Genomic DNA, 26,533 nt, shown 5'->3' on the forward strand with positions numbered 1-26,533 from the left:
AGATGACAGAGCGAGACCACGTCGGGGGGGGGAAAAAAAAGCGAAACCAAGTGACAACAACTAGAAAGAAACAGACAATACAAAGTAACCATTATCTAGATAATGAATTATCAAAGACTAAAATAACTGATGTCTTAACCAAAGTAATAAAACATCACCAATAGATTTTATGTGATTCAGTAAAAATGACAAATTATCGTCTATGCAGTATTCTTCCAAAAAATGTTTGACCTGAATGCAATCATGAGAAAAGAACCAGACAAATCTAAATAGTGAGGCATACTAAAAACTAAGACAAAATGGCCCACCCTGGATTTGTGTGGGGTATGTGTTTTTTCTTTTCTTTCTTTTTTTTTTTTTTTTTTTTTTGAGATGGAATCTCCCTCTGTCACCCAGGCAGGAATGCAGTGGTGTGATCTCAGCTCACTGTAATCACCGCCTCCCAGATTCAAGCGATTCTCCTGCCTCAGCCTCCTGAGTAGCTGGGACTCCAGGCGCCTGCCACCACACCCGGCTAATTTTTGTATTTTTAATAGAGACGGGGGTTTCACCATATTGGCCAGGCTGGTCTTGAACTCCTGACCTCATGATCTGCCCACCTCGGCCTCCCAAAGTGCTGGGATTATAGGCGTCAGCCACCGCACCCAGCCGTGTGTATATGTTTTAAAGGGACAGGGTCTTGACATGGTTGCCCAGTCTGGCCTCCTGGGCTCAAGCAACCCTCCCACCTCAGCCTCCTGTGTAGCTGGGGCTACAGGTGTGCACCACCGTACCTGTCTTGGATTTGTTTTTTAATATCATCATCATAAAAGAAAACAAAATATCCAGGTAACTAGAGACATAACAACCAAAAGAAAAGCATTACCCTTGAAGGATCCTAGATTAGAGAAAATAAAATTTTAGAAAGCTTGAAATCTATAACTAGAGCAATTAGGAAAATTTGAATACAGACTGATAATACCATCATATCAATGTCAAATTTCTTGAGAGTGACAACAGTTTTAGTTTATTTTAGAAAAATGTCCTTGTTCTTACAAGATACAAGTGGAAAAGTTTAAGGAGTAGGGCATTATAAGGTGTATTTCTAGAAGGTTAAAAGAAATAAAGTTGGAAAAAATGAATAGCTGATTAATATATGCAAAGACTTTGAAGACAAAACTGGAGAATTTCCATTAATAAATGGAATATATAAAAAAGAATTAAAAGGAAATTCTAGAAGTAAAAAAATACGGTAACTGAAATTAAGAACCAGTAGAAAAGGCCAAACAGCAAATCAGACAGCTGAAGAATTATAGATTGCTATGCTTGATAACAGGTCAATAAAAAACAGACTGAAGCACAAAGTCAAAAAAACGATAGAAGGTAAACAATGAGAAGAATGCAAATGACATGTGGGACACAGTGAAAAAGGCTAAGACACATATAATTGAAATCCTAGCAGGAAAAGAGAAAACAGAAATCAGGAATGAATGAAGAACAATGGAAAAGCAGTGAAATATATGGGTAAATCCAATTAACACTGATTATATAAAGCAATAATATCTTGTGGTATTTAAAATATATGAAGAATAAAAATGCCTCAGAAGAGTTCCACATCCACCTAAGATATATAATGACAGAAACAATACTGCTTTCCGTAAGTTAACAATACACAAAAGCAAATAAACTACAAAATAACCTTGCTTAAATGCATCAGAAAGTTGAGGTCTTAGGGCAACCAAGTTGACTGAAATCTAAGGACAGACCTCTAACAAGGAAAATGAAGGCAAGCACTGGCTCATCTACGACAGGACAGAGGAAGAAATTCAGGGCACCTGGCAACCAGCTCATAAAAATTCAGCTAACACTTCTAACAAATTGAGAAAGGCTGCATGTGGGCTAGGATGAGCATATAGAACCCCTGGGACTCGCAGACACAAGCAGAACTCACAGTCACCCAGCAGATCACCTTCGCAGACCAGATACTCAAGAGAAAGACTGGGGGTAGGGCAGAAGACCACCTCCTTTGGTGGTGCAGTCCTGGAGGAGGGGAAGAGCCTCTGTTGAGAAAAAGCACAAAAATCTCTGACTGAACCCTTCCCTGAACAAAAGCCTTAGGCTACGGGGAAGGGGCAGCAAAGCATGTCACCCTCAAAGTACAGGTTAAGACTCACTGCAGTTGCACTAAGCGTAAAAGAAAAACCTCTACCCCTAGGAGACAGGCATAAAACAGTCTTGAGCCTATAATAATACTACCAACACCATGAGAGGTCTCCTACCACTGAGAGAAGGGGAAAAAAAACTATTTTGCACAATACCTGCCAGATGCAAGGCAAAGAATGAATGACACAAGAAAAACTAGGATCACTGAGGCCGCCCTACCAGAGAGAATGGCAGACAACAGAAATGCTAAAGACTAGGGTAGACCAGGGCAACAGAGAATGTTACTCCCCCAAATAAGCAAACAAATTCTAAATATATCATACTCAAACTCCTGAAAACCAGAGATAAAGAGAAATACTGAAGGGAAGCAGAGAAAAAGGACACATTAAATACAGAGGAACAAAAGTAAAAAGCTAGAGCAGACTTCTTGTCAAGAATGAGGATGCCAGAAGACATGGAGAGGTAGAGCTAAAAAATGGGAAGAAAAAAAGGAAGAATTCTAAAGCCAATGAAACCATATTTCTAAAATGAAAGCATTCAACACCAAGAACCCAATTTAAAAATGGACAAAGCAAAAAATAACAGATGCTGGTGAGGTTGCAGAGAAAAAGAAATGCTTACACACTTGGTGGGAGTGTAAAGTAGTTCAACCATTGTGGAAAGCAATGTGGCGATTCCTTGAAGAGCTAAAAACAGAACTACCATTCGACCCAGCAATCCCATTACTGGGTGTATACCCAAAGGAATATAAATTGTTCTATCATAAAGACACATGCATGCAAATGTTCACTGCAGCACTATTCACAATAGCAAAGACATGGAATCAACTTAAATGCCCAACAACAGTGGACTGGATAAAGAAAATGTGGTAGATATGCACCATGGAATACTATGCAGCCATAAAAAAGAATGAAATCATGTCCTCTGCAGGAACATGGATGGCGCTGGAGGCCATTATCCTTAGCAAACTAACACACGATCAGAAAACCAAATACCACATGTTCTTATTTATAAGTGGGAGTTAAATGATGAGAACACATGAACACAAAGAAGACAGACACTGGGACTAACTGGAGGTAAGAGGTTGAGAGGAGGGAAAGGATCGGAAAAAATAATTAATGGGTCCTGGGCTTAACACCTGGGTAACAAAATAATCTGTACAACAAACCCCTATGACACAGCTTTACCTATACAACAAACCTGCATGTGTATCCCTGAACCTAAAAGTTTTTTTAAAAATGGACAAAGAACTTGAATAGACATTTCTCCAAAGATACATGAATGGTCAAAAAGCATATGAAAAGATGCTCAACATGATTAGCCATCAGGAAATGCAAATCAAAACCACAATGAAATATCACTTCATACCCACCAGGATGGGTATAATCAAAAAGACAGACAACAACAAGTATTAGTGAATATGTAGAAAAACAGGAACCCTTATACACTGCTGGTAGGAGTGTAAAATGGTACAGCCATTTTGAAAACAGGATGCCATTCCTTGAAAGGTTAAAAATAGAGTGTTATCACCCAGGCACAGTGGCTCACACCTATAATCCCAGCACTTTGGGAGGCCAGGGCAGGAGGATCGCTTGAGCCCAAGAGTTTGAAACCAGCCTGGGCAACATAGCGAAACCCCATCTCTAGAAAAAATACAAATTAGCTGGGCATGGTAGTGTGCACCTGTAGTCCCAGCTACTCAGGAGGCTAAGGCAGGAGGATTGCTTGAGCTGGAGAGGCAGAGGTTGCAGTGAGCAGAAATCACACCCCCACACTCCATCCTGGGTGACAGAGGAAGATTCTGTCTAAAAAAAAATGAATAAATAAGAGTTATCATATAATCCAAAAATTTCAACAGCACTTGTACATGAATGCATTATAGCACTATTCACAAACGATAGCCAAAAAGTGGAAACAGTCCCAATGTCCACTGACCAATGAATGGATAAGATGTGGTATATATGTTGAATGGAATACTGCTCAGCCATAAAAAGGAGTGAAGTAATAATATATACTATAACATGGATGAACCTTGAAAACATCATACTAACTGAAAGAAGACAGTCACAAAGGATCATGAACTATATGACTCCATTTATATGAAATATCCAGAATAGGCAAAACTCTAGAGACAGAAAGTAGATTAGTAGCTGCCTAGCAATGAGGTGGGAGGTGGCAGGCCAAGGGGTACAGGTCTCTTTTTGGTATGATGAAAATGTCCAGCTGGGCATGGTGGCTCACGCCTGTAATCCCAACACTTTGGGAGACCGAGGCAGGTGGATCACTTGAGGTCAGGAGTTCAAGACCAGCCTGGCCAACACGGTGAAACCCCATCTCTACTAAAAATACAAAAATTAGCCGGGCGTGGTGGTGCACACTTGTAATCCCAGCTACTCAGGAGGCTGAGGCAGGAGAATCGCTTGAACCCAGGAGGCAGATGTTGCAGTGAGCCAAGGTCGTGCCACTGCACTCTAGCCTGGGCAAGAGGGCAAGACTCCATCTCAAAAAAAAAAAAAAAAGAAAATGTCCAAAACTTGATGGATAAAGAAATCTCTATATTAAAAACCATTAAACGGTATACTTTAAATGAGTGAAATGTAGTTGTGTGAACTATATTTCACTAAAGGTATTTTTTTAAAAACAGGCAAAACAAATCTGTGGTGATGTAAGTCAGAATAGTGGTTATGGGAGGGGAATGATTTACTGGGAAGAGGCATTCAGGTATCTGCTAGAGTAATAGAATGTACTATGCCTTGATGTTATTTGCGATTACTTAAAATATACATATAAGAAAAAAATTGAGTTACACACTTAAGATGGTGCACTTTATGTAAGAAAATTACCTCTCGTTAAAAAAATTATTTTTCTGCAAGTTGAAAATTGCACCTTTTAATGCTCATTATGTTATTATCTAGTTTGGGGTTTTTTTTAAACTAAACTATGGATGGCAGCTATATGAATTTCTCAGGACAATGCTATGGGAAATTAGTCTTAGAAAAATCATTGACTTACTCTTGTGCAAATGTATCAAGTAGAAGCAAAAGGAAGGCACTATCTTCTAAATTCAAGCACCCTTATTTACTTTGATACTGTCTTACCCACTGGTCAAATGCACTTCTCCTTTTAAATACTGTATTAGTTTTTTTCAGAATAATAACTAAATATGAGAGTGACCCCTAAAGAATCACTTGGCAAACTTGGGTATCAAGGCTACTACTAAGTACATCATCAACGAAAAATCACCCATGATGACATTGCCCATGCTAAATGTTAAGGGTCATAATTATCACTTTATTTTGAATTCCAGGAGAGTTTAAGAATTGTTGACATCCAGCCAGGCATGGTGGCTCACACCTGTAATCCCCGAGCTTTCAGAGGCCTAGGCAGGAGGCTTGCTTAAGGCCAGGTGTTCGAAACCAGCCTGGAGACAACATAGCAAGATCCTGTCTCTACAAAAAAATTTAAAAATCAGCCAGGCATGGTGTACTTGTAGCCCTAGCTACTCAGGAGGCTGAGGCAGGAGGATTGGTTGAGCCGAGTAGCTGGAGGCAGCAGCGAGCTACGATCACACCACTGCCCTCCAGCCTGGGTGACAGAGTGAGATGCTGTCTCAAAAAAGAAAACAAAATGAAATCTTGTTTTGGCTACTGAGTCATAAAGAAAATTCAACCAAATCCTGATACCCTACAAACTACAGTACATTGCTCATCGTTCTTCCCCTCTGCTAAACAGCAGAAAAAAGGAAGGGAAGGAAGAGAATCAAGGAAGGAAAAGGGATTCTTTATAAGGAGAGAATAAAGCACTTACACTTCATAGGACTTTCTAGCCACAGATGCCAGGTGCTACCCACTGAAATCCAGGCTTGGACTAAGCTCCACATTTCTGAAAGGACCATCTCAACTGAAGCCTGGGGCTCAGAGTCAGCAGGAGGAAGCTGCAGCTCCCACTAGCAGCACATTTCAAAGAGGCTGCAACAAGAGAACATTTTCCATTTAAGCATCTAATTCCAATCTTCCATTTCACAGTAGCAGAACAGGCCTTTATATCAGTCTTTTCAAAAGATATTTCCATGACTATGTGATGAATATGAGGCAGGCTATGGCCCAGCAATCCTTTCACTAACATGCTCTAAGCCTTTCATTATACTTCACAGCAGATCCTAAAGTACTTGCTCCCTTTTTTGTTTAATGGTGCACTGTTGCTCCAAGACTCACTTCTATACTAACATTTCTAAAACTGCCAAATCAACCAAAATCACTGAGCAGGCCCTCAACAATGCAAGCACACACCCAGACAGGCGCCTAAGGACTCATTAGCTGCCAAGAATTAGAAGCAGATTACAGCTGCTAGTTAATCCTACACAAAAACTCCTCAAAGTAAGCAGAATTACCTAAAATACTTCACTGAGTACCAAAGAGCTCTGGCAAATAGAAAATAAAGTTCTGGAAATACAGATAATTCAATAAGACTTGAAAAGTAACATAAGTGTCAGGTTGCTGCATTTTTTAAGCATTTCGATAAGTGAACGATATTATTTACTAAATGAAGATTTTCAAAGATTTATAGTATACTGGGGAAAGTTTTGGGAAGAAAGACTACATCAGAACACAGAGTAAAAAGAACTCTTAAAAAGAAAACTACAAATCAGTCAAACAAAACAATATTTTAGATATATGCCCTGCAACCATGTGGTATAGAGCTAGAAAAGTCAGAATTTCCCATATCAAGAAAAAATCATTTTCATGAGACGGGTAAAGAAAGAACAAGTCTAATTTACCTGAAACAGAAAAAGTAATTTTTTAAGTCATCAACTACCTTAACTTCTTTTATCTAATCCTTTATGAGAATTTTACAAAACGAGATAAATTGCTAGATTTGTTACAACAAATTACTTCTTGATAATTTTCTCGGACAGTGGGAAGAAAAATGGTTTGAAAGGATACTAATTAAGAAAAAAATAAACTGAGGGGCACATAAGATAACCATCACTACCTAAAAATATTTTTCAATATAACTTCTTTTGCAAGATGGCCTGAAACACAGAAACCAAGATGAAATCAAACTTAGCTAATATCTTCACCAAAGCAGTGATAAAACAACTCCCATCCTCCAAAAAAAAAAAAAAATTGTAGAAGAAAAGTAATCATAAATCTCCTAGCAAGCTCCCAGATTCACAAAATACACTTGGGTATACATAAATACATTTTCTAGAAGCAAAAAAGTTCCCTTATAGAGGTGAGTTCAGTCAACTTACATTTTCACAGCCATCTCCAAAAGAGCTAAATATATAATCAAAGGGAAAACAAGTATTTTCCTTAGGAGGAAAGATATTCGTAGCTAAAAACAATTACTTAAAAGGAAGGGTCAGGTGCAATGACACACACCTGTCATCTCAGCACTTTGGGAGGCCAAGGTGGGAGGATCACCTGAGACCAGAAATTCTACACCAACCTGGGCAACACAGCAAGACCCAGTCTTTACAGGAAAAAAAAAAAATTAGCAGGATGTGATGGTGCGCACCTTTGGTCTCAGCTTCAGGGGGTGGGGGTAGGGGACTGAGGTGGGAAGATCACTGAAGCCCTAGTTACAGTGAGCTGTGATCCTGCCACTGCACTCCAGACTGCGTGACAGAGTGAAACCCTATCTCTAAAATAAACTGAAATTGAATCAAAATAAAAGAAAGGAATCAATAAGGCCAATGACAGCACTGCACAGTGGGGTCTTCCCGGATTCTTCTGATATCCCAGAAGTTCTGAGACAAGCATTTTTAAATAATCCTATATCATAATGACCTCTGACAAATGAATTTTGGCTGAACTATGTAGTTGTTGGTCACACATAAGATGGTACTAAGATATCTTGCCCCAATTTTTTCATGACAAGAATCCCTATCCAAAATAATAATCCTCAATTACCTATGAATGTTGGTATTAATCTCAAGAATGGCCCTGAAAAAGACAAATAAATTTAGGTCCATAAAGCCAACTTCAGTTGGGAATGACCAAGGCAAGCATTACTCGATAATCTTTTCACTGTGGGCCTTATTTATACTAGGCAGTCTTGCTTTAAAAATAGAAAATGCCAAGCTTGAAACCATTTCATTTGAAACAAATGGTTAGCCCATGCAAGGGCTTCCTGAAAGCCAAAATACAGAAAATTTATCTTCTTTCAACACTGGTCTCTATTTCTGCCTACCTGCTCAGTTTTATAACTCATATAAACCAGATGAGAATTCTATTGTACATACAAAGCATATGTTAACAGTGCTTAAGACTCAAATTTTTCAAACTTACATAAATGTAATATGTCTAACTTAAAGTATTGTAATAACGCATTAAAGTGGTAATTAAATCTCTGAATGCTTATTTATATAAAAGCATGTATATTTTCTTGAACCCCGACCTCAAGTGATCTGCCTGCCTTGGCCTCCCAAAATGCTGGGATTACAGGCGTGAGCCACTGCGCCTGGCCTTTTTTAGTTTTTTTGTTTTTGAGATGGAGCCTTGCTCAAAACATCTATGTTTTCATGTCTAGTTCCAAATATATTCTCTTGCTTTGAAGATAACTGTTAAAATATTACACTATGACTGAGACAGAAAATACAACTAGGAAGCAATGAACACAAAATAGAAAAAAGAATTGTGCTGTGGGCTTGAGAAAAAAATAAGTAAAAACCATTATGCAAACTCTTTTAACAGAAAACCCACCAAAAGGAAAAATACTTGTTTTCTAATTTCATTTTGGATACTCTACCAGAAGAGGAAAATTAAATTAGTACTTTTAAGAGTATGTACATACCAAACACTACAAAACTATCCCTTGTAGCAATACTGTTAACTTCCAGTAAAGAGAAATAAGGTTTATCTTAGAGGCTTCACCTATACAGCTGTAAAAATACTCTCTGGTAACATTTCAGCACCATGGTACAAGTGAGGGAAATACAGGACAGGTAGTCTTCCTAAGAAATAAATTTGTTTTTAAGTTTAACAGAGCTTAAAAATCTGGGAAACAGTATGGCAGTTCCCCCAAATAAGTAAACAAATAAATATAGAATTACCATATGATACAGCAATTCTAATTCTAGGTATACTGTATATCTAAAGAATTGAAAGCAGGTACTCCCACAAGTATTTATACACCCATGTTCATAGCAGCATTATTCACAAAGATGCAAGCAAGTGTCCATTGATGGATGAATGGATAAGCCAAACGTGGTATATATACATACAATGGGATATTACTCAGCCTTAAAAAGGAAGGAATTTCTGACACATGCTACGCACATGGATGAACCCTGAAGATATTATGCTAAGTGAGAATAGCCCATCACAAAAAGGCTAAATACTTATGATTCCACTTACATGAGGTACCAAGAATAGTCACATTCATAGAGACAGAAAGTAGAATGGTGGTTGCCAGGGACTGGGGCGGGGAGCAAATGGGCACCTATTTTGTTTAGTGGGCATAGATTTAGTTTTACAAGATGAAAAAGTTTTGAAGATGGATGATGGTGATGGTTGCACAACAATGTCAATGTATGTAATACCACTGAACTGCACACTTAAAAATGGTTAAAATGACTGGGCATGGTAGCTCATGCCTGTAATCCCAGCTACTTGGGAGGCTGAGGAGGCAAGATAGCTTGAGCCTGGGAGTTTAAGGCTGCAGTGAGCTATGATTGCACCACTGCACTCCAACCTGGGCAACAGAACAAGACCCTGTCTCAGAAAAAAAAAAAACGTTAAAATGCTAAATTTATGTTTTGAATGTTTTACCACAAAAAAAAAATCTATAAAACCTACTTTCCATTTCCTCCATAAACATCAGTGCAATCACTGTAAAAGAATGCTGAAGAAATATCTGAAAAACTTTGGAAAAACTATTGTAATTAGAAAATATAGTAGTACCCTGATAATTTTACATCCTAAATCAAACTATCAACTTTGGCCCAAGGCCTGGCAAGACAAGAAACTAATCAAAATATGGAGAAATGCCACCACATAACAGACTACCATGGCAACAGAAATACTGTCACAAAATCACAAACATAGACTCCAATACTTCAAAGACATGAAATGTTCTATATTTGGACTGTACAGTACTTGGAATGTGGGTAAGTGCAAATAAGAAACTGATTTTAGGCCGGGCGCAGTGGCTCATGCCTGTAATCCCAGCACTCTGGGAGGCTGAGGTGGGTGGATCACGAGATCAGGAGATCGAGACCATTCTGGCTAACACAGTGAAACCCCATCTCCACTAACAATACAGAAAATTAGCCAGGCATGGTGGCATGCACCTGTAATCCCAGTTACTCGGGAGCCTGAGGCAGAATTGCTTGAACCCGGGAGGTGGAGGTTGCAGTGAGCCAAGACTGCACCACTGCACTCCAGCCTGGGTGACAGAGCGAGACTCCGTCTCAAAAAAAAAAAAAAAAGAAACTGATTTTAACTTTTACTTAATTTTAAGTTTAAATAGTCACACTGCGCTGGTGGCTACTACACTGGATGACACAGCTACATTGGTACACTCTCTGGGAGAAAGATCTTTGGTTTTCATTATTTACATACTCCCAGTTTCTATCAGTGCAAGGCACAGAGTATTCCTAGACTGAACTCATCTACTGAAGTTGTATAGGAATATTTTCTATTTTCTAGAAGGCTTTCCTTTCAAAAGCATGTTTTGACTGGAAGGTGTGAGCATAAGCACACACAAAAAATGCCTAAACTTTCAAGATAAATCAGTAACGACCAGAGAAAAGCCAAAAATCCTAGGTTTTATAACCAGGCTAAAGAATCAATAAATTCCAAAAAGGAAAAGTACTAGGAAAGAAGTTTGAAGCCGATATTCCATGACCCATGTATTAATGTGTTCTCACACTGCTAATAAAGACATACCCAAGCCTGGGTAATTTATAAAGGAAAGGGGTTTAACTGACTCAGTTTCACATAGCTGGGGAGGCTTCACAATTATGGCGGAAGACGAAGGAAGAGCAAAGCGACGTCTTACATGGCGGCAGGCAAGAGAGAGCTTGTGGAGGGGAACTCCCATTTATAAAACCATCAGAACTTGTGAGACTTATTCACTACCACAACAGTATGAGGGTACCCCCCATCATGATTCAATTACCTCTACCTGGCCCCACCTTGCCACAAATCGGGGGGTATTATTACAAGGTGAGATGTGGGTGGGGACATAGCCAAACCATATCAACCCAAGACCTTTCTGATATGATATCTAAGAAGAAAATTCCTATGGACACGTGATAAACCAAACATGACAATGCCAACTTAGTCTATCAAAGCATGACTTTACTTCATCTGCTTTGTGCTTTTGATGCTTTCCATCAAAAAGCTGCATACACCCATGCTGAAGCATGCCTATTCAGTTTCCAGACTGAACTATAAAACTTTTGAGGTAATATCTAACCCAAAGATTGTCTCTGTAAAAGTTATCTCCTACTTACAACTTAAATTAAAAACTTATAACTGAGTCGCTTAAGTAATTGGCCATATGAAGAGATGGTCTTTCCTTCAATAGCTCTCTACAACTTCTACTAATTTTGGTTAGTAGGGGTGGACAAATAAAACTACTAAATATACAGGACAGGCTACTAAGATTCCTTTAAGATCTGCCTCAAAATACTCTCTTTCAGAACACTTTGAAGTTATCAGTGATATCTACCTGTCACATAAAACATAACCATGGCTGTACATCTCCAAAAATTTTGGTGGAAGTTTAGAGCAATGAACACAGATTCTTCAGAAAATGGCTGTTTTATACAAATATTAGAGAAAGAGAAAAGATGCTAACTCACAATACAGGCTAAAGCATATTCAAATTATACCTCTATACCACGTCTACTGTCACCAGGTCATTCGAACTATACTCAATTACTCTCGGATTAGTTAGGTGGGGTGGTAGAGAAGAATAAGGATAATAGTTTCACAAATACATATTCTTGAAAGTAGTTTTTTAGCAAACCACACAAATTCTATGCCTTACCAATTTCAAATGGATGTTAAAACACTATACTTATTACTACAGTTAAAATACGCTTTTGTTCCAGTAGACAAAATCTTCTGGAAAGAAAAAAACCACCACACACATTACTTTTGGTTACAAATGCCATTTAGTGACCACTTAAAGAGAGCCTTGGCCAGGCACAGTGACTCATGTTTGTAATCCTAGCACTTTGGGAGTCTGAGGTGAGAGAAGTGCTTGAGCCCAGGGGCTCGAGACCAGGCGGGGCAACATGGCAAGACCCTGACTCTACAAAAAATACAAAACATTAGCCAGGTATGGTGGTGCATGCCTGTAGTCCCAGCTGTCCAAGAGGCTGAGGTGGGAAGATCACCTGAAACCAGGCTCAGGTGAGCAAGGCTGCAGTGAGCAGTAATCACACCCCTGCGCTCCACAGCCTGGGTAACAGAGTGAGACCCTGTCTCAAAAAACTAAATAAATAGGCCAGGTGCAGTGGCTCACACCTCTAATCCCAGCACTTTGGGAGGCCAAGGCGGCCAGATCACTTAAGGCCAGGAGTTTGAGACAAACCTGGCCAACATGGCAAAACCCCATCTCTACTAAAAATACAAAAATTAGCCGGGCATGGTGGCATGTGCCTGTAGTCCCAGCTACTTGGGAGGCTGAGGCAAGAGAATTGCTTGAACCCAGGAGGCGGAGGTTGCAGTGAGCCAAGATGGTGCCACTGCACTCTGGCCTGTGCAACAGAGTGAGACTCTGTCTCAAAAAATAAATAAACAAAGAGAGCCTTATTGAGTCAAAAAGTTCCTCTCCCTTTCTGTACCTGAATATTTGCAAGTATGAAATGAGGGCAACATATACATCTCATAAAGGATTTAAAAAAAAAAAAAGAAAGAAAAAAAAAGACTGGAAAGACTGAAGAGCATTAAAGGTGCTGAATATTGTTTATTTTTAACCATGTATATGGTGAAAAGTGACAGCAAAAATAAATAAAACTTGCAGATAAAGAAAAATGTGAGTTATCCAACTGAGTATCTGCATGTACGCACTTCTGACAATCAACATTTTTAAGAACCTGTGTGTGAAGTGTCTTGATTGTTTATCTTAATAACCATGGTTTATTTCTTCAACTATGGGTATTGGACTATAGAAACAAATGCGACAAGAATCCCAGTCTAGTAGGGGGGCAAAACACTTATTTTCAAAAAGGTTTATAAAAAGGCAAACACAATGAAATAAAGTTGTCTAGGCATTCATTGGGGGCTGAAATCACTTTTGGCTGAAGAGAAGCAGGTAAGCCTTGAAGGAGAAAGCTTCTCCTTCAAGAATTTAGGTTGGGCTTTCAAAAGATGAGTTAGTTTCTGCATTTGAAGAAAGGGTTGGGAAAGGGTAAAAGCAGAGAATTTAGGTTGGGCTTTCAAAAGATGAGTTAGTTTCTGCATTTGAAGAAAGGGTTGGGAAAGGGTAAAAGCAGAGAAGAAAGTAAAGTTGGGCAAAGGCGGCATCCACTCTACCCCAAAATATTTGTGTACTATGAGAAATATTTCAGCTATTTGGATGCTGATGGGAAAGACTCAGTAAAGGAGTCTAAAGATGCAGACAAGACATAGGATAAACCAAAAGATCAAGGTCCCAGAGATTTCAGAAGATTGAGAGATGCAAAGCACCTAGATCTGACAAGAGGAGAAGCAGCTGCATACAACCATGCTGAAGTTTGACCAAATTGGAGGGGAAAGGTGATGGTGTATTTATAAAATGATTAGAATGATAGATCTTGGAATCCACATTTGATAAGGAGAGAAGTAAAAACAAGAAGACCTAATAAAGAAGAAGTAAGGAACAGTCAATGAACTGAGGTTTTGATAAAATTCAAGAACTAATGCAGGGACTTCTGTTTAAAATGACTAAACTAACTGATTGAACACAGCTGTCTGCTTTCAGGTCCTTCCAAAAATCCAATAAAAATCAGAGTAAAGATCTTTTTTAAAAAAGGCAAAAACACACAAAGACAAAGAAAATGGAAACAGGTGACAGATATCAATAGAACTGTGGAAACTGGAAAGCTAAAGGACAGTGTTAACTGTCTTAGCAGATCCGAAAAGGCTGATATTTGCCTGGGGGTGGGGAGGCAGGATGAGACGAGAATAGGGAAGGCAAGGGACAAACTATTCATGTTGCAAAACCCAGGAAGACTGGGGAATTGGAAGACTGGGGAATTGGAAGCACAGGTACATCTGAAGGCAGATGCACAGGCGGAACAAAAAATAAAGGAGTGGAGCTGGGTGTGGTGGTGTACACCTGTAATTTCAGCTACTCAGGAGACTGAGGAGAGAGGATTGCCTGAGACCAAGAGTTCGGGTCCAACCTGGGCAATATAGCGAGACCCCAACTTTTCTTTTCTTTTTTTTCTTTTTTTAAAAAGGGTGAGGTGGGGTGGGCTGGGCGCAGTCACTCATGCCTGTAATCCCAGCACTTTTGGGAGGCCGAGGTGGGCAGATCACAAGGTCAGGAGATCGAGACCATCCTGGCTAACATGGTGAAACCTTGTCTCTACTAAAAAACAGAAAAAATTAGCTGGGCATGGTGGCGGGCACCTGTAGTCCCAGCTACTCGGGAGGCTGAGGCAGGAGAATGGCGTGAACCCGGGAGGCGGAGCTTGCAGTGAGCCGAGATGGCGCCACTGCACTCCAGCCTGGGAGACAGCGAGACTCTGTCTCAAAAAAAAAAAAAAAAAAAAAAAAGGGTGGGGTGGGGGGAATCGGCTAGTAATGCAGCCTTAAAACAAAAAAAGAAAAAAAGTTTAAATAAATAAAAGGGTCAAAATCTGTGTAAGAAGCAGTAGACTCCTAAATTTCCTCTCTGACTCTGAGCAACCAGACTACTACTCTCCTACCATAACAGAAGACTCAAGGTTTACTGTGGAAAGATTGAAGTAGGTGGTCTCTGGACTCTTAGACAACAGACTCAGCTAAAGACAGGAGTATCATGCTGAAAAACAAGAGATTAAATTAAAACCTACATACTTAGTTGTGAGATCCATCCCCTGGCTTCATTCCCTGACCTGGCTTTAGAACACTGGCAGTCTAACTTATAACCCCCAGGCTGACTAGAGAACTCAAGGTAAAAGCAGCCCAAGAAAAACAGACCAACAGAAAAGCAATGAGAGAAAGGATGAAGGTTCCCTTCTCGATGATCCATTAAATGGAAGAGTAACCCAAGAAAACATCATGGAATCCAAGAATCAGTGGATCCAGCACAACAAAGAGGCAAAGGGAATTCCCTAGGACAGTGTTTATGGAATCCCATGACAGTAATTATCCAACAGACCTAGCGAACCAGGCCAGACTGGAGCAGGGAAATGGAGGGCTCTTGGGATAGATATTTCCTTTAGCCAAAAAAGAAAACAAATCACCAGTCTGAACAATGAGGATATTTACAGTACTGAGATTTGAGGGTGACTTATTGTGGATACCCAGAAAACAAAATGTTAAAAAAAAAAAAAAAGAGGTATTTGATTACCAACAGGAAAAAAAAGGTTCCACAAAATTTTGTTTTAAAAATAAAAAAAATTAGTAAAACTACATAAAGATTTCAAAAAAAAAACTAGGTGACATTATTTGAGATTTTTGAGCCAGCAAACTGGAAAACAGTGGGTTATGATCACAGCAGAATGTCTGAATCAGTGATTTGGAGGTGTGGTGACTTTTTTTTTTTTTTTTGTACAATCTTGCTGTTTCCCAGGCTAGAGTGCAGTAGCGAAATCATAGCTCACTCAGTCTTGAACTCCTGGGCTCAAGGGATCCTCCTGAGTAGCTGGGACTATAGGCAAATGTCACCACACCCAACTAATTTTCCTATTTTTTTGTAGAAATGAGGTCTTGCTATGTTGCCCAGGCTGGTCTTGAACTCCTGGGCTCAAGGGATCCTCCACCTTGGACTCCCAAAGTGCTGGGATTACAGGCATGAGCCAATGGGCCTGGCCTGGCTGGCAACTTTTTTGTTTTTTTGAAATGGAGTCGCGCTCTGTCGCCCAGGCTGGAGTGCAGTGACACGATCTCAGCTCACTGCAACCTCCACCTCCTGGGTTCAAGAGATTCTCCTGCCTCAGCCTCCTGAGTAGCGGAGACTACAGGTGCGCACCACCACGCCCAGCTAATTTTTGTATTTTTAGTAGAAACGGGTTTTCACCATGTTGGCCAGGCTGGTCTCAAACTCCTGACCTCAAGCGATCCGCCCGCCTCAGCCTCCCAAAGTGTTGGGATTACAGGCGTTAGCCACTGCGCCCAGCCTGGGTGGTGGCTTTTTAGTAAAGACAAGATCCAGGGTGTGATTGTGTGACCAGGTGGCTAAAGAGAATGAAGAGGTAAAGGAATCAAAAGGCCAAAGTGTTAGCTGAACTGTCAATCCAGATGCTGAAGTTGCCTAAACATGATGTGTTACTGCTGGATATTTTCCAGATCCACTTTTCCACCCTCCTCTATCATGTTTTCTGCTCCAATAGGCTGACCTGTGTAGACTTTACCAACAGGTCACTGTGTCCCCTGGCTTCCGGTTGGGTTTGGCCAATGGGGAATCCCAGCAAGAAATTAAGAGAACAGGGTCAGGATATTCATTCCTCCAGCTTCATTCTCTCAAGGTCACCTGAAACTAGCTATGTCCCTTCGGCTGAAAGTCACCATTCCTCTCAAGGCAGCCAACTCCATACTTTTCAAGTAACTATTCCCTCTTTTATGGGATGTTAACCTTTCAGCTACAGGTTACCAAACTATTTCTTGTCATGCCACTATACCTAAATCTTTATAATAGTATCTTTATAAAATAAACTCAAATTATCCTGTCAAGTGTGCCATCTGTTCCTGTCTGGACTCTGACTATTAACTGTGATGGTGAAGATGATGTAAGGTTGTAACAGAGTATTGGAAAGTAAGGAGAGAAAAGTGACTAATATTTAAATAACAATTGCTAACATTTTAATCTCTATGTTCCAAGAACTTTTCTAAGCTCTTCGTAGAATATTAACTCATTTAATCACAACTACCTTCTGTGGTAAGCAGAGATTTTTGTCTGGTTCATTTCCAAATCCAAACACCCAGCATAGTTGCTGGCACATGGTAAGCACTCAAATATTGATTTAAAATACACACAACAAGCAGGTTTAATTAGAAAGAGATTACTTTTTTAGTATAGTGTAGCACTTCTCCTAATTATACTTTAGAAAACTATACAAAGATCAGGGAATTGTTGACTCTCCAGAGATCACAGAAACACTAAATGAGACCATATGTGAATGATTTTCTTGTGTAGCCTACAGTGAGTCGTATTCCTTTATTTTCTGAAGAGGACTTGGGTGCCAATTTTTTAGGTTTAATATTCAAAGTCAAAGTTGCAGCGGGGGGCGACGGCTCACACCTATAATCCCAGCACTTTGGGAGGCCGAGGCAGGCGGATCACCTGAGGTCGGAGTTAGAGACCAGCCTGGCCAACATGGCGAAACCCCGTTTCTACTAAAAAATACAAAAATTAGCTGGGTGTGGTGGCGTGTGCCTGTAATCCCAGCTACTCAGGAGGCTGAGGCAGGAGAATCACTTGAACCTGGGAGGAGGAGGTTGCAGTGTGCCGAGATAGCACCACTGCACTCCTCCAGCCTGGGCAACAGAGCCAGACTCTGTCTCAAGAAAAAAAAAAAAAAAAATTAGTCGGGTGTCATGGCGGGCACCTGTAATCCCAGCTACTCGGGAGGCTGAGGCAGGAGAATCTCTTGAACCCGGGAGGAGGAGGTTGCAGTGAGCTGAGATGGGACCACTGCACTCCAGCCTGGGCGACAAAGCGAGACTCTGTCTCAAAAAAAAAAAAAAAAAAAAAAAAAAAGGCAAAGTTGCTCCATACCAAGACCAGATTTTAAAAAAGTCAAAGTTGCAAATTTTTAAATATTATGCACTTGCAGCCTAGGAGCTGATTTAATAAGGCAGAGCACCTTTAAGTATCAGTTATGAGTTAAAATAAAGGGAAGGGGGCCAAAAAAAATATGGTTGTGAGTATAAAATGCAAAAATAAAGGTAAAGGTGAGTATTTTGTCAGCCTGTAAAAAAAGCCTCTTTAGTTTTCAAAGTACTTAATTTTTAAAGTACATCCTACATTAGAACCTAAGTCAGCCAGATCACCAAGAATACACATTTACACAGAAATGAAGCACAGCAAAGGTGTGAAAATTAGGGCAGGAAGCATAAAACATGAATCAAAGAATGCAGAAATACAACAGATATAAGCTACAATTAAATATCTCACCGGATGCACATACAGTTTTATATGGAATAATCAAAGCGCAGTGATACCCATCTTATAAATAAAAATCTAAAAGCCAGAGAAATAACAAGGTTAGAGGATTAATATGAAACAAAATGAGAACTCCAAAGATTTTCTGAAAGCAGAATTACTGTTTTTTCTTCATATTATGTTGCCACTCCAAAGCAAGGGGAAAACTCGCATGAGTAAGAATCTAGAAACCTGAGAAGTTTCGAGAAGAACAGACTCAAACTGGAGTGAAAATAGGCAAAAAGAGTGAGGCATAAGGCTACGACTGGGAGCAAAATGCCAGATGCAAGTCTTGGACACGGAGGGGAGACGAATAAAGCCTTCTTAAGCGGAAGGTGGAGAAACACTGGGGTTGGATTTGGTGGGAGGAAGACAAAACGGAAAAGCACGGCCCAAGAAGCAACGGCAAAGGGAGAACTTAAACAAGATTAGACTGATGCCACAATCGAAGAGTATAAGACCTACAAATCAGATTCTGCCGGGTGGGGAAAGGGCCAGTTCGCGACCGATCAGGTGCGACTAGTTTCCCAAAAGCGGCAAAGATGTAGCTTCGCAGCCCCACCCCACGACAGCAACTCCTCCCCAAGGAGGACCTCACGAGGTCAACTGCCGGGCTCAGGTTCTCCCCCGGAGCCTAGGTTCCACCCCGCCCCGGCCGTGCGGCACAGAACTGCCTCTCTGGGCCCCTCACCGAACGCTGCAGCTCCCCAAGCCAAAATGAGGCGCGCTCCTTTCCGCTGGGATCTGGGTCGTGGTAAAGCGCCTGCACTGCCTGGTACACGAGCTGCAATGTCGGCTTTGCTCCTTCCATGGTGGTGGCGGTAGTGGCGGTAGCGACGGCTCTGATTCTTCTCCGGAGGATTCCTCGGTTGCTCCGCCTTCGCGCTTCCTCACTGTCTGGGCCACGGCCGCTCCCTGACTGGCGCCATCTCCTCCTCTTTGGCCGTTACCAGGGCAGAAGGTTCTCCGTGGAAGTTGCCCCCTCGGAAACAGCTATTAGGTCGTATTCAGGTTCCTGGCCTTTTTTCCGGTTTTTCCACTTGATTCTAGACTCTTGAGTCCACAGATTCTGGCGCTCCCGTCTTCACTCGCTGACTTGCCCTCAGAAGCCTATCTTGGGACGCCACACACCAGTGTACCTAAGGTTCGTTTACCCGGACCGGAAGCGACAGCACCAATACCTTTGGCACACTTCCGCCTGGTACACTACAAACGGCCTCCTTCCCGGCACGCCTCCTCTTGTCTCCCCGCCCCCTCCCGGAAGTGACCCTGCCGGGCCAGAAGCCGGGAAGAAGAGCCGGTGTTCTCTCTGTTCCTCGCTAGCAGCTTGGGACATTAGCGCCGAGATGTGCCCCATATCTGAGCTGCCTTCGGCTCCTTGGAAACGGATCCAGGTTTTTCCTACCCCTTCCGACTGCCCCATCCCTCTCCAGAAAATCCTTTTCTGCCCTGGTGATCAAGGCGCGTCAATTCAACTCTCCCTAGAGTGGCCACAGTACTGGAGATCCAAAGATGACTTAAGACATGGTACCTACGCTGGCTCTAGTGGAGGAGACAGACACGTAGTCAACTGAACTATTTTACAAACCTGAAATATGTGCCACATTGAGATAAATCCAAAATGCCTAGAATCTTTGTTCAGCTCCCCTTTACTTAGTTCTTAAGCCCAAAAGAGGTCTTCATTCTGCTTACAGCTCCTGGTGCTCTAACTCCAGAGCATTTTGCATACATCTTTAGGGTTATTCTCACATTGAACTATTTTTGTGAATGCCTTTCTGTCCGAATCCAATACCAGTGGTCTAACAATTCACATAAGAAAATAGAAATATTGGAAACTGTACTATGGAGAAATTGGGGACAAAAGGTAACAGTATATTGATATTAACATTGATGCTAGTCCTTTGCACTAGTAAATAACTGCTATTTGATAAATGATCACAATGTGTAAAACACTGTAGTTACAAGATCTCATTTAATCCGCCTAACAACCTTGCCAAGTATTAATAAAACCCGTTTTAGGCGCTGACACTGACCTACAGCGCCTCAGCTCCAGCGCCATGGCGCCCTCCAGGAAGTTCTTCGTGGGGAGGAACTGGAAGATGAACGGGCGGAAGAAGTGTCTGGGGGAGCTCATCGGCACTCAGAACGCGGTCACTGTGTCTGCCGACACCAAGGTGATTTGTGCTCTCGCCACTGCCTATAACGAGTTGGCCCGGCAGAAGCTAGCTCCCAAGATTGCTGTGGCTCCGCAGAACTGCTACAAAGTGACTAATGGGGCCTTTACTGGGGAGATCAGCCCTGGCATGGTCAAAGACTTAGGAGTCACGTGGGTGGTGTGGTCCTGGGGCACTCAGAAGGCGTGTCTTTGGGGAGTCAGATGAGCTGATTGGGCAGAAAAGTGGCCCATGCTCTGGCAGAGAGACTCGGAGTAATCGCCTGCATTGGGGAGAAGCTAGATGAAAGGGAAGCTGGCATCACTGAGAAGGTTGTTTTTGAGAAGACAAAGGTCATCGCAGATAATGTGAAGGACTGGAGCAAGGTCATCTTGGCCTATGATCCCGTGTGGGCCACTGGTACTGGCAAGACTGCAACACCCCAACAGGCCCAGGAGGTACACAAGAAGCTCCGAGGATGGCTTAAGTCCAACATCTCTGATGCAGTGGCTCAGAGCACTGGTATCATTTATGGAGGCTGTGTGACCAAGGCAACCTGCAAGGAGCTGGCCAGCCAGCCTGACGTGGCTGCCTTCCTCATGAGTGGTGTTTCCCTCAAGCCCGAATTCGTAGACATCATCAATGCCAAACAATGAGCCCCATCCGTCTTCCCTACCCTTCCTGCCAACCCAGGAACTAAGCAGCCCAGAAGCTGAGTGACTGCCCCTCCCCTGCACATGCTTCTGATGGTGTCATCTGCCCCCTATTGTGGCCTCATCCAAACTGTATCTTCCTTTACTATGTATACCTTCACCGTGTAATGGTCGGGACCAGACCAATCCCTTCTCCACTTACTGTAATGGTTGGAACTAAATGTCACCAATGTGGCTTCTCCTTGGCTGAGAGGTGAAAGGGATGGAATTTGCTCCTGGGTCCCCTAGGCCCTAGTGAGGGGAGGAGAGAGAACCCATCCTCTCCCTTCTTACACTGTGAGGCCAAGCAGAAGCCAGGGGTGCTGCCCTCTCCCATGGTGCCAACGCCTTTGTGTGTTGTGTATGTGAGCCATCCCACATGTGAGGGAAATAAACCCCTGGCACTTAAAAAACAAACAAAAAAACGCATTTTAAAGAAAGAAAAATAGTAATGTAATTTGCCCAAGGATACAGTTCTTAAAGTTAGGATTTGAATCCAGATCAGTGTTACTCCAAAACCTGTTAAATCACACAATCCCTATCATCTTGTGCGTTCGTTTGCTTCTGAATTGTTAGTCAAGGAATTTTTAACTGCCAACAACATGATGAAAACAATGTTACTGCACAGAGTTGATACAATTTTAGACAGAAAAAAGAAACTTGATATTTTGGTTACCTAATCCATTCATTCATTAAAAAAAGATTTAGTGCTGGGCTTGGTGGCTCACAACTGTAATCCCAGCATTTTGGGAGGCCGAGGCAAGAGGATTACCTTTGAGGCCAGGAGTTCAAGACCATCCTGGGTAATGAAATGAGACTCCATCTCTACAAAAAAAAAATGCAAAAAAATTAGCAGGGCATGGTGGTGGGTGCCTCTAATCCCAGCTACTCAGGAGGCTGACGTGGGAGTATTGCTTTAGCCCAGGAGGTGGGGGTTGCAGTAAGCAGAGATTGTGCCACTGCACTCCAGCCTGGGAAACAGTGAGACCATATCTCAAAACAAATTTTTTTGTGTGTATCAAAGGACACTATCAAGAAAGTGAAGTAACAGTCCACAACATGGAAGGGAATGTGCAAATAACATATCTGATAACTGATTAGTATCCAGAATATATAAAGAACTCTTACAATTCAACAATGAAAAGACAACTCAGTTTTTGGGTTTGTTTTGTGTGTGTGTGTGTGTGTGTGTGTTTTGTTTTTTTGTTTTGAGTTGGAGTCTTGCTCTGTTGCCCAGGCTAGAGTACAATGGCACAATCTCAGCTCACTGAAACCTCCACCTCGTGGGTTCAAGCGATTCTTGTGCCTCATCCTCCCACGTAGTTGGGATTACAGGTGGCCACAACCATGCCTGGCTGATTTTTGTATTTTTAGTAGAGACAGAGCTTCACCATGTTGGCCAGGTTGGTCTCGAACTCCTGACCTCAAGTGATCCACCCGCCTCAGCCTTTCAAAGTGCTGGAATTACAGGCGTAAGCCACCATGTCTGGCCTCAGATAATTCAGTTCTTTAAATGGGCAGTGAATTTGAATAGACATTTCTTCCAAGAAGATATACAAATGCACATGAAAAGATGCTCATCATTAGCCCTCAGGGAAATACAAATCAAAACTGCAATGAGATACAACTTCACACCCACTAGAAAAACTAAAATTTAAAAAATGATAAATGCTGGTGAGAATGTGGACAAATCAGAACTCTCATGCACTATTCATGGGATTGTATCATGGTGCGGCCATGTTGAAAAACAGTTTGGCAGCTCTTCAAAAAAATGTTAAACATAGAATTATCATATGAACCAGCAGTTCTACACTTAGGTATATACTCAAGAGAAATGATAACGTGTGTGCATACAAGCACTTGCACGTGCATATTCATAGCAGCATTATTCATAATAGACGGCAGAAACAGCCCCAATATCCGTCATTTGATGCATGGATAAACAAAGTGTACTATATCCATACAATGAAAGGTTATTTGACCCTTAAAAGGAATGACGTACAGATAGATGCTACAATATAGATAAACTTGAAAAATTATCCTAAGTGAAAGTGGCCAGACACAAAAGGCACATTAATTACGTGATTCTATTTACATAAAATGTTCAGAGTAGGCAAAATTCTAAATATAGACAGTAGATTGGTCATTTCTAGGGTTGGTTTTTTGTTTTGGGGTTTTTTTTTTTTTTTGTATTGATGGAAATAAATGCTCTGGAATTATTGACGATGTTCAGAAAAACCTCATGAATATACTAAAAACCACTGACATGTTTTTTATATGTTTTAAAAGGATGAATTTTATGGCAATGTGAACTATATTTCAATAAAACTTATTTTTAAAAGTTCTGTGGTTAGGAATTATTAAAACGCCACATGGATATTTAGCTAACAGTTGGAGAAAAAAGAAAAAAAAAATAGAGGTGATACCTAACCCAGAGTAGAGAGATTGGTAACACCATCTGGAGAAATTATGTCTAAACTGAGACCAGACTGATAGATAAATAGGAAGCAATTAGGCAAAGGGTTTAGTATTGTAGGCAGAGGCAACAGTATGAAAGCCTGGAGGCAAGGGAAAAAATTACGTTCTGAAGACTGAAAGTAGCTGAAGGATAGAGTTGACATTGGGTAGGAGTAAGAAATGAAGCTAAACAGTGTTTAACCCATTTTTGTGACCTCATGCCATTACCTGATACATAGTGGGTGCTTCACAAATGTCTTAAGTGACATGTTTCTTTGTTCCTTAGTCTTAAAAAAAAAAAAAAAAAAGTCTAGTTTGACATGAAATGGCTTGGGCAGGGAAGGTGGCTAGAACAGAAATAAGAAATGATTGTAATAATCGTGGTGAGGAGTGATGGTAGCCTGGAGTAAAGTGTTGGCGGTGGGCATGGAGATAGAGAGGTATTTAGGAACTTAGGAGGAAGAATCTTGATATGGTGATTCCTTAAGCTGCAAGGTGTGACAAGAGGGAAGAAAACCCAGGCTTTTGAGATATGGAACCTAAAGGAAGAAATGGCTTTTATGGAAACAGAAAAGGATATGAGGATGAAGATAAGTTTAATCTTAGCCATGTTGAATATTGAGGCACTTAACAGACAGCCAAGACCAGCAGGCTGTAGCATGTGTGGGACTGAAGCCCAGGGGGTGGGTTGAAAATCCAGATTTGAGAGTTGTCAATTTCTAGTTGGTGGCTAAAGACAAAGGAGTGATTGAGATGCGCATCTTTAAGCACCAAATAAATGCACCAGAGATGTCGAATATTGTTAGAAAATACATTTGAAATAAAATATTAGAAATATATAAAATATTTAAAATACCAAAACCCCTATAACTTTTGTCATTAGGCACAATGGTAACCCTAGGAAAACTGGACTCTAATGCAAAGTTTCATGAGACCAAACCCACCCCCAACAAAAAGAGCCCTGACTCCTTCCTTCTGCAAGCAAGCTAAATATGGATTCTCTGAAGGAAAGAAGGAAAGAGATAATGAGTGTTTCTTTTACTGACTTGGGGTGAGATTATCCAAAGATTGAGGGCTGTACCTCAAGCTCTCCAGTTCTCTACAGGCAATGCCATGAAGCCTTCCATAAAAGCTTTGATCTGGCCAGGCGAGGTGGTTCACGCCTGTAATCCCAACACTTTGGGAGGCTGAGGTGAGTGGATCACCTGAGGTCCGGAGTTTGAGACCAGCCTGGCCAACATGGCGAAATCCCGTCTCTACTAAAAATGCAAAAATTAGCCAGGCGTGGTGGCATGTGCCCGTAATCCCAGCTACTCAGGAGGCTGAGGCAGGAGAATCACTTGAACCCGGGAGGCAGAGGTTGCAGTGAGCCAAGATCATGCCACTGAGCTCCAGCCTGGGCAACAGAGCAAGATTCTGTACCCCCCACCCCCCGCCAAAAAAAAGCTTTGATCTGCCATGAGAAGGCACCCATGATTTGTGGTGAACCTCAGGTTACAATAATAAGCATAGGCTGTGGCCCCACAGAGGCCTCCTTAATTCTCTTCTAGCCTCTTGACACCCACCCCACCCCACATCATCCTCCAACCTCAGGGTAAAGTGAGCCACTGCACTTTGGGGAGAAGTTGCAAAGGCAGTGTGTCAGAGGCCAGTGGTTTTACTCTAATACCCATTGTTTTCTTTCCTAGAGTTCTTTGAAGAAATATTCTTTTTTTCTCAAGCTAATTCAAATTAAGTTTCTGTCACTTCCACCAAGAATTCTGAAGTCCAACTTCATCAAAATCTTAGCTCGACTTACCATAACAAAATACCAGCTTGAAGAAGGGAAATTTATTTTCTTACAGTTTTGGAGGCTGGAAGTTCGAGATCAGGGTACCAGCCTGATCAGGTTCTGGAGAGGGCCCTCTTCCTGGCTTGCAGATCACCACTTTCTTGCTTCCCTTCTTGTAAGGCCACAGTCCTCTTGGATTAGGGCTCTACCTTATACCTCATGTGACCTTAATTACCTCCTAAAGACACTATGTCTGGATACAGTCACATTGGGGGCTAGGGTGTCAACATATGAATTTTGGGGGGACACAACTCAGTGCATAACATCTGTCATTATGCCCACTGGCCTTGGAGAGTTAGTAGAAGGCCCTCATCCTTGCCCGAAAGAATACGATAACATCAGACTTCTTTGGTACACAGATTATAGTAAAAGTTCAGGCAAAGCCATGTTGACTGCACCAGGGACAGGGATATGTTATGCTTCACTGAAAGACAATACCTTGATTCTTTTGTAGCTGATAAGCATGATGACTGGAGTTTCACGTGCATGTGTGAGACATACCTCCCTCCAACCTTGTTACCACATCTGCACATTACCTGCCTGATGTGAACAAAAGAAAAGAAAGATTTTTTTTTTTTAAAGACCATGCCTTTGAATTGGATTTCACAGCTCCCTGCTAGGAAAACAAGCAGTCACAATTTTCTCTGGTAGTAACGGAACACTTACAGGATAAAAAGATGTATGCATAGGAATGTTCATCCTAGTGTGGTTTCCCCTAATGAAAAAGTAGAAATATCCTCAACGTCCATCAATAGGCATCTTGATGTCCATCAAGAACTTTAGGATATATGCATGCTTTGGATACTAGACAGCCACTGAAAATCAAGCAGAAATGACTCATTAATTTTGTTACATATGGTAATGATATTGGGGCTATATAGGAAAATGTCCTTACTTATTTAGAGGTACAGACAGTCCCCGACATGATTTTTTGACTTTATAGTGGTGCAAAACAGCTACTTGTG

At 41.4% G+C, this 26,533-nt stretch overlaps 1 protein-coding gene, 1 non-coding gene and 1 pseudogene across 5 annotated transcripts in view; 2 read left to right on the forward strand and 1 right to left on the reverse strand.

Annotated features, from left to right (window-relative positions):
* The window catches only part of TNPO3 (transportin 3), a 104,039-nt gene extending 84,188 nt beyond the window's left edge, over positions 1 to 19,851 (reverse strand). The window contains exon 1 of one of the 4 annotated variants that reach the window (XM_004046199.4): positions 19,127 to 19,851. In XM_004046199.4, the coding sequence (XP_004046247.1) occupies positions 19,127 to 19,246 (120 nt within the window). In that variant the 5' untranslated portion in view covers positions 19,247 to 19,851. Of the gene's footprint in view, positions 1 to 5,949; positions 6,092 to 18,900; positions 18,926 to 19,126 lie in introns of those variants that run through there. The other 3 variants (XM_063708280.1, XM_019031429.4, XM_055392243.2) reach the window with 3 other exon arrangements.
* LOC101147497 (triosephosphate isomerase-like) lies at positions 19,660 to 23,621 on the forward strand (annotated as a pseudogene).
* A 2,389-nt stretch (positions 23,622 to 26,010) lies between these two features.
* LOC115935508 (small nucleolar RNA U13) lies at positions 26,011 to 26,114 on the forward strand. Its single transcript, XR_004071128.1, has one exon. It is a non-coding gene; the product is annotated as a small nucleolar RNA U13 (small nucleolar RNA).
* Positions 26,115 to 26,533: the final 419 nt, after the last annotated feature.

This window comes from Gorilla gorilla, chromosome 6 (assembly GCF_029281585.2).
Source record: "Gorilla gorilla gorilla isolate KB3781 chromosome 6, NHGRI_mGorGor1-v2.1_pri, whole genome shotgun sequence".
Lineage (NCBI taxonomy): Eukaryota > Metazoa > Chordata > Mammalia > Primates > Hominidae > Gorilla > Gorilla gorilla.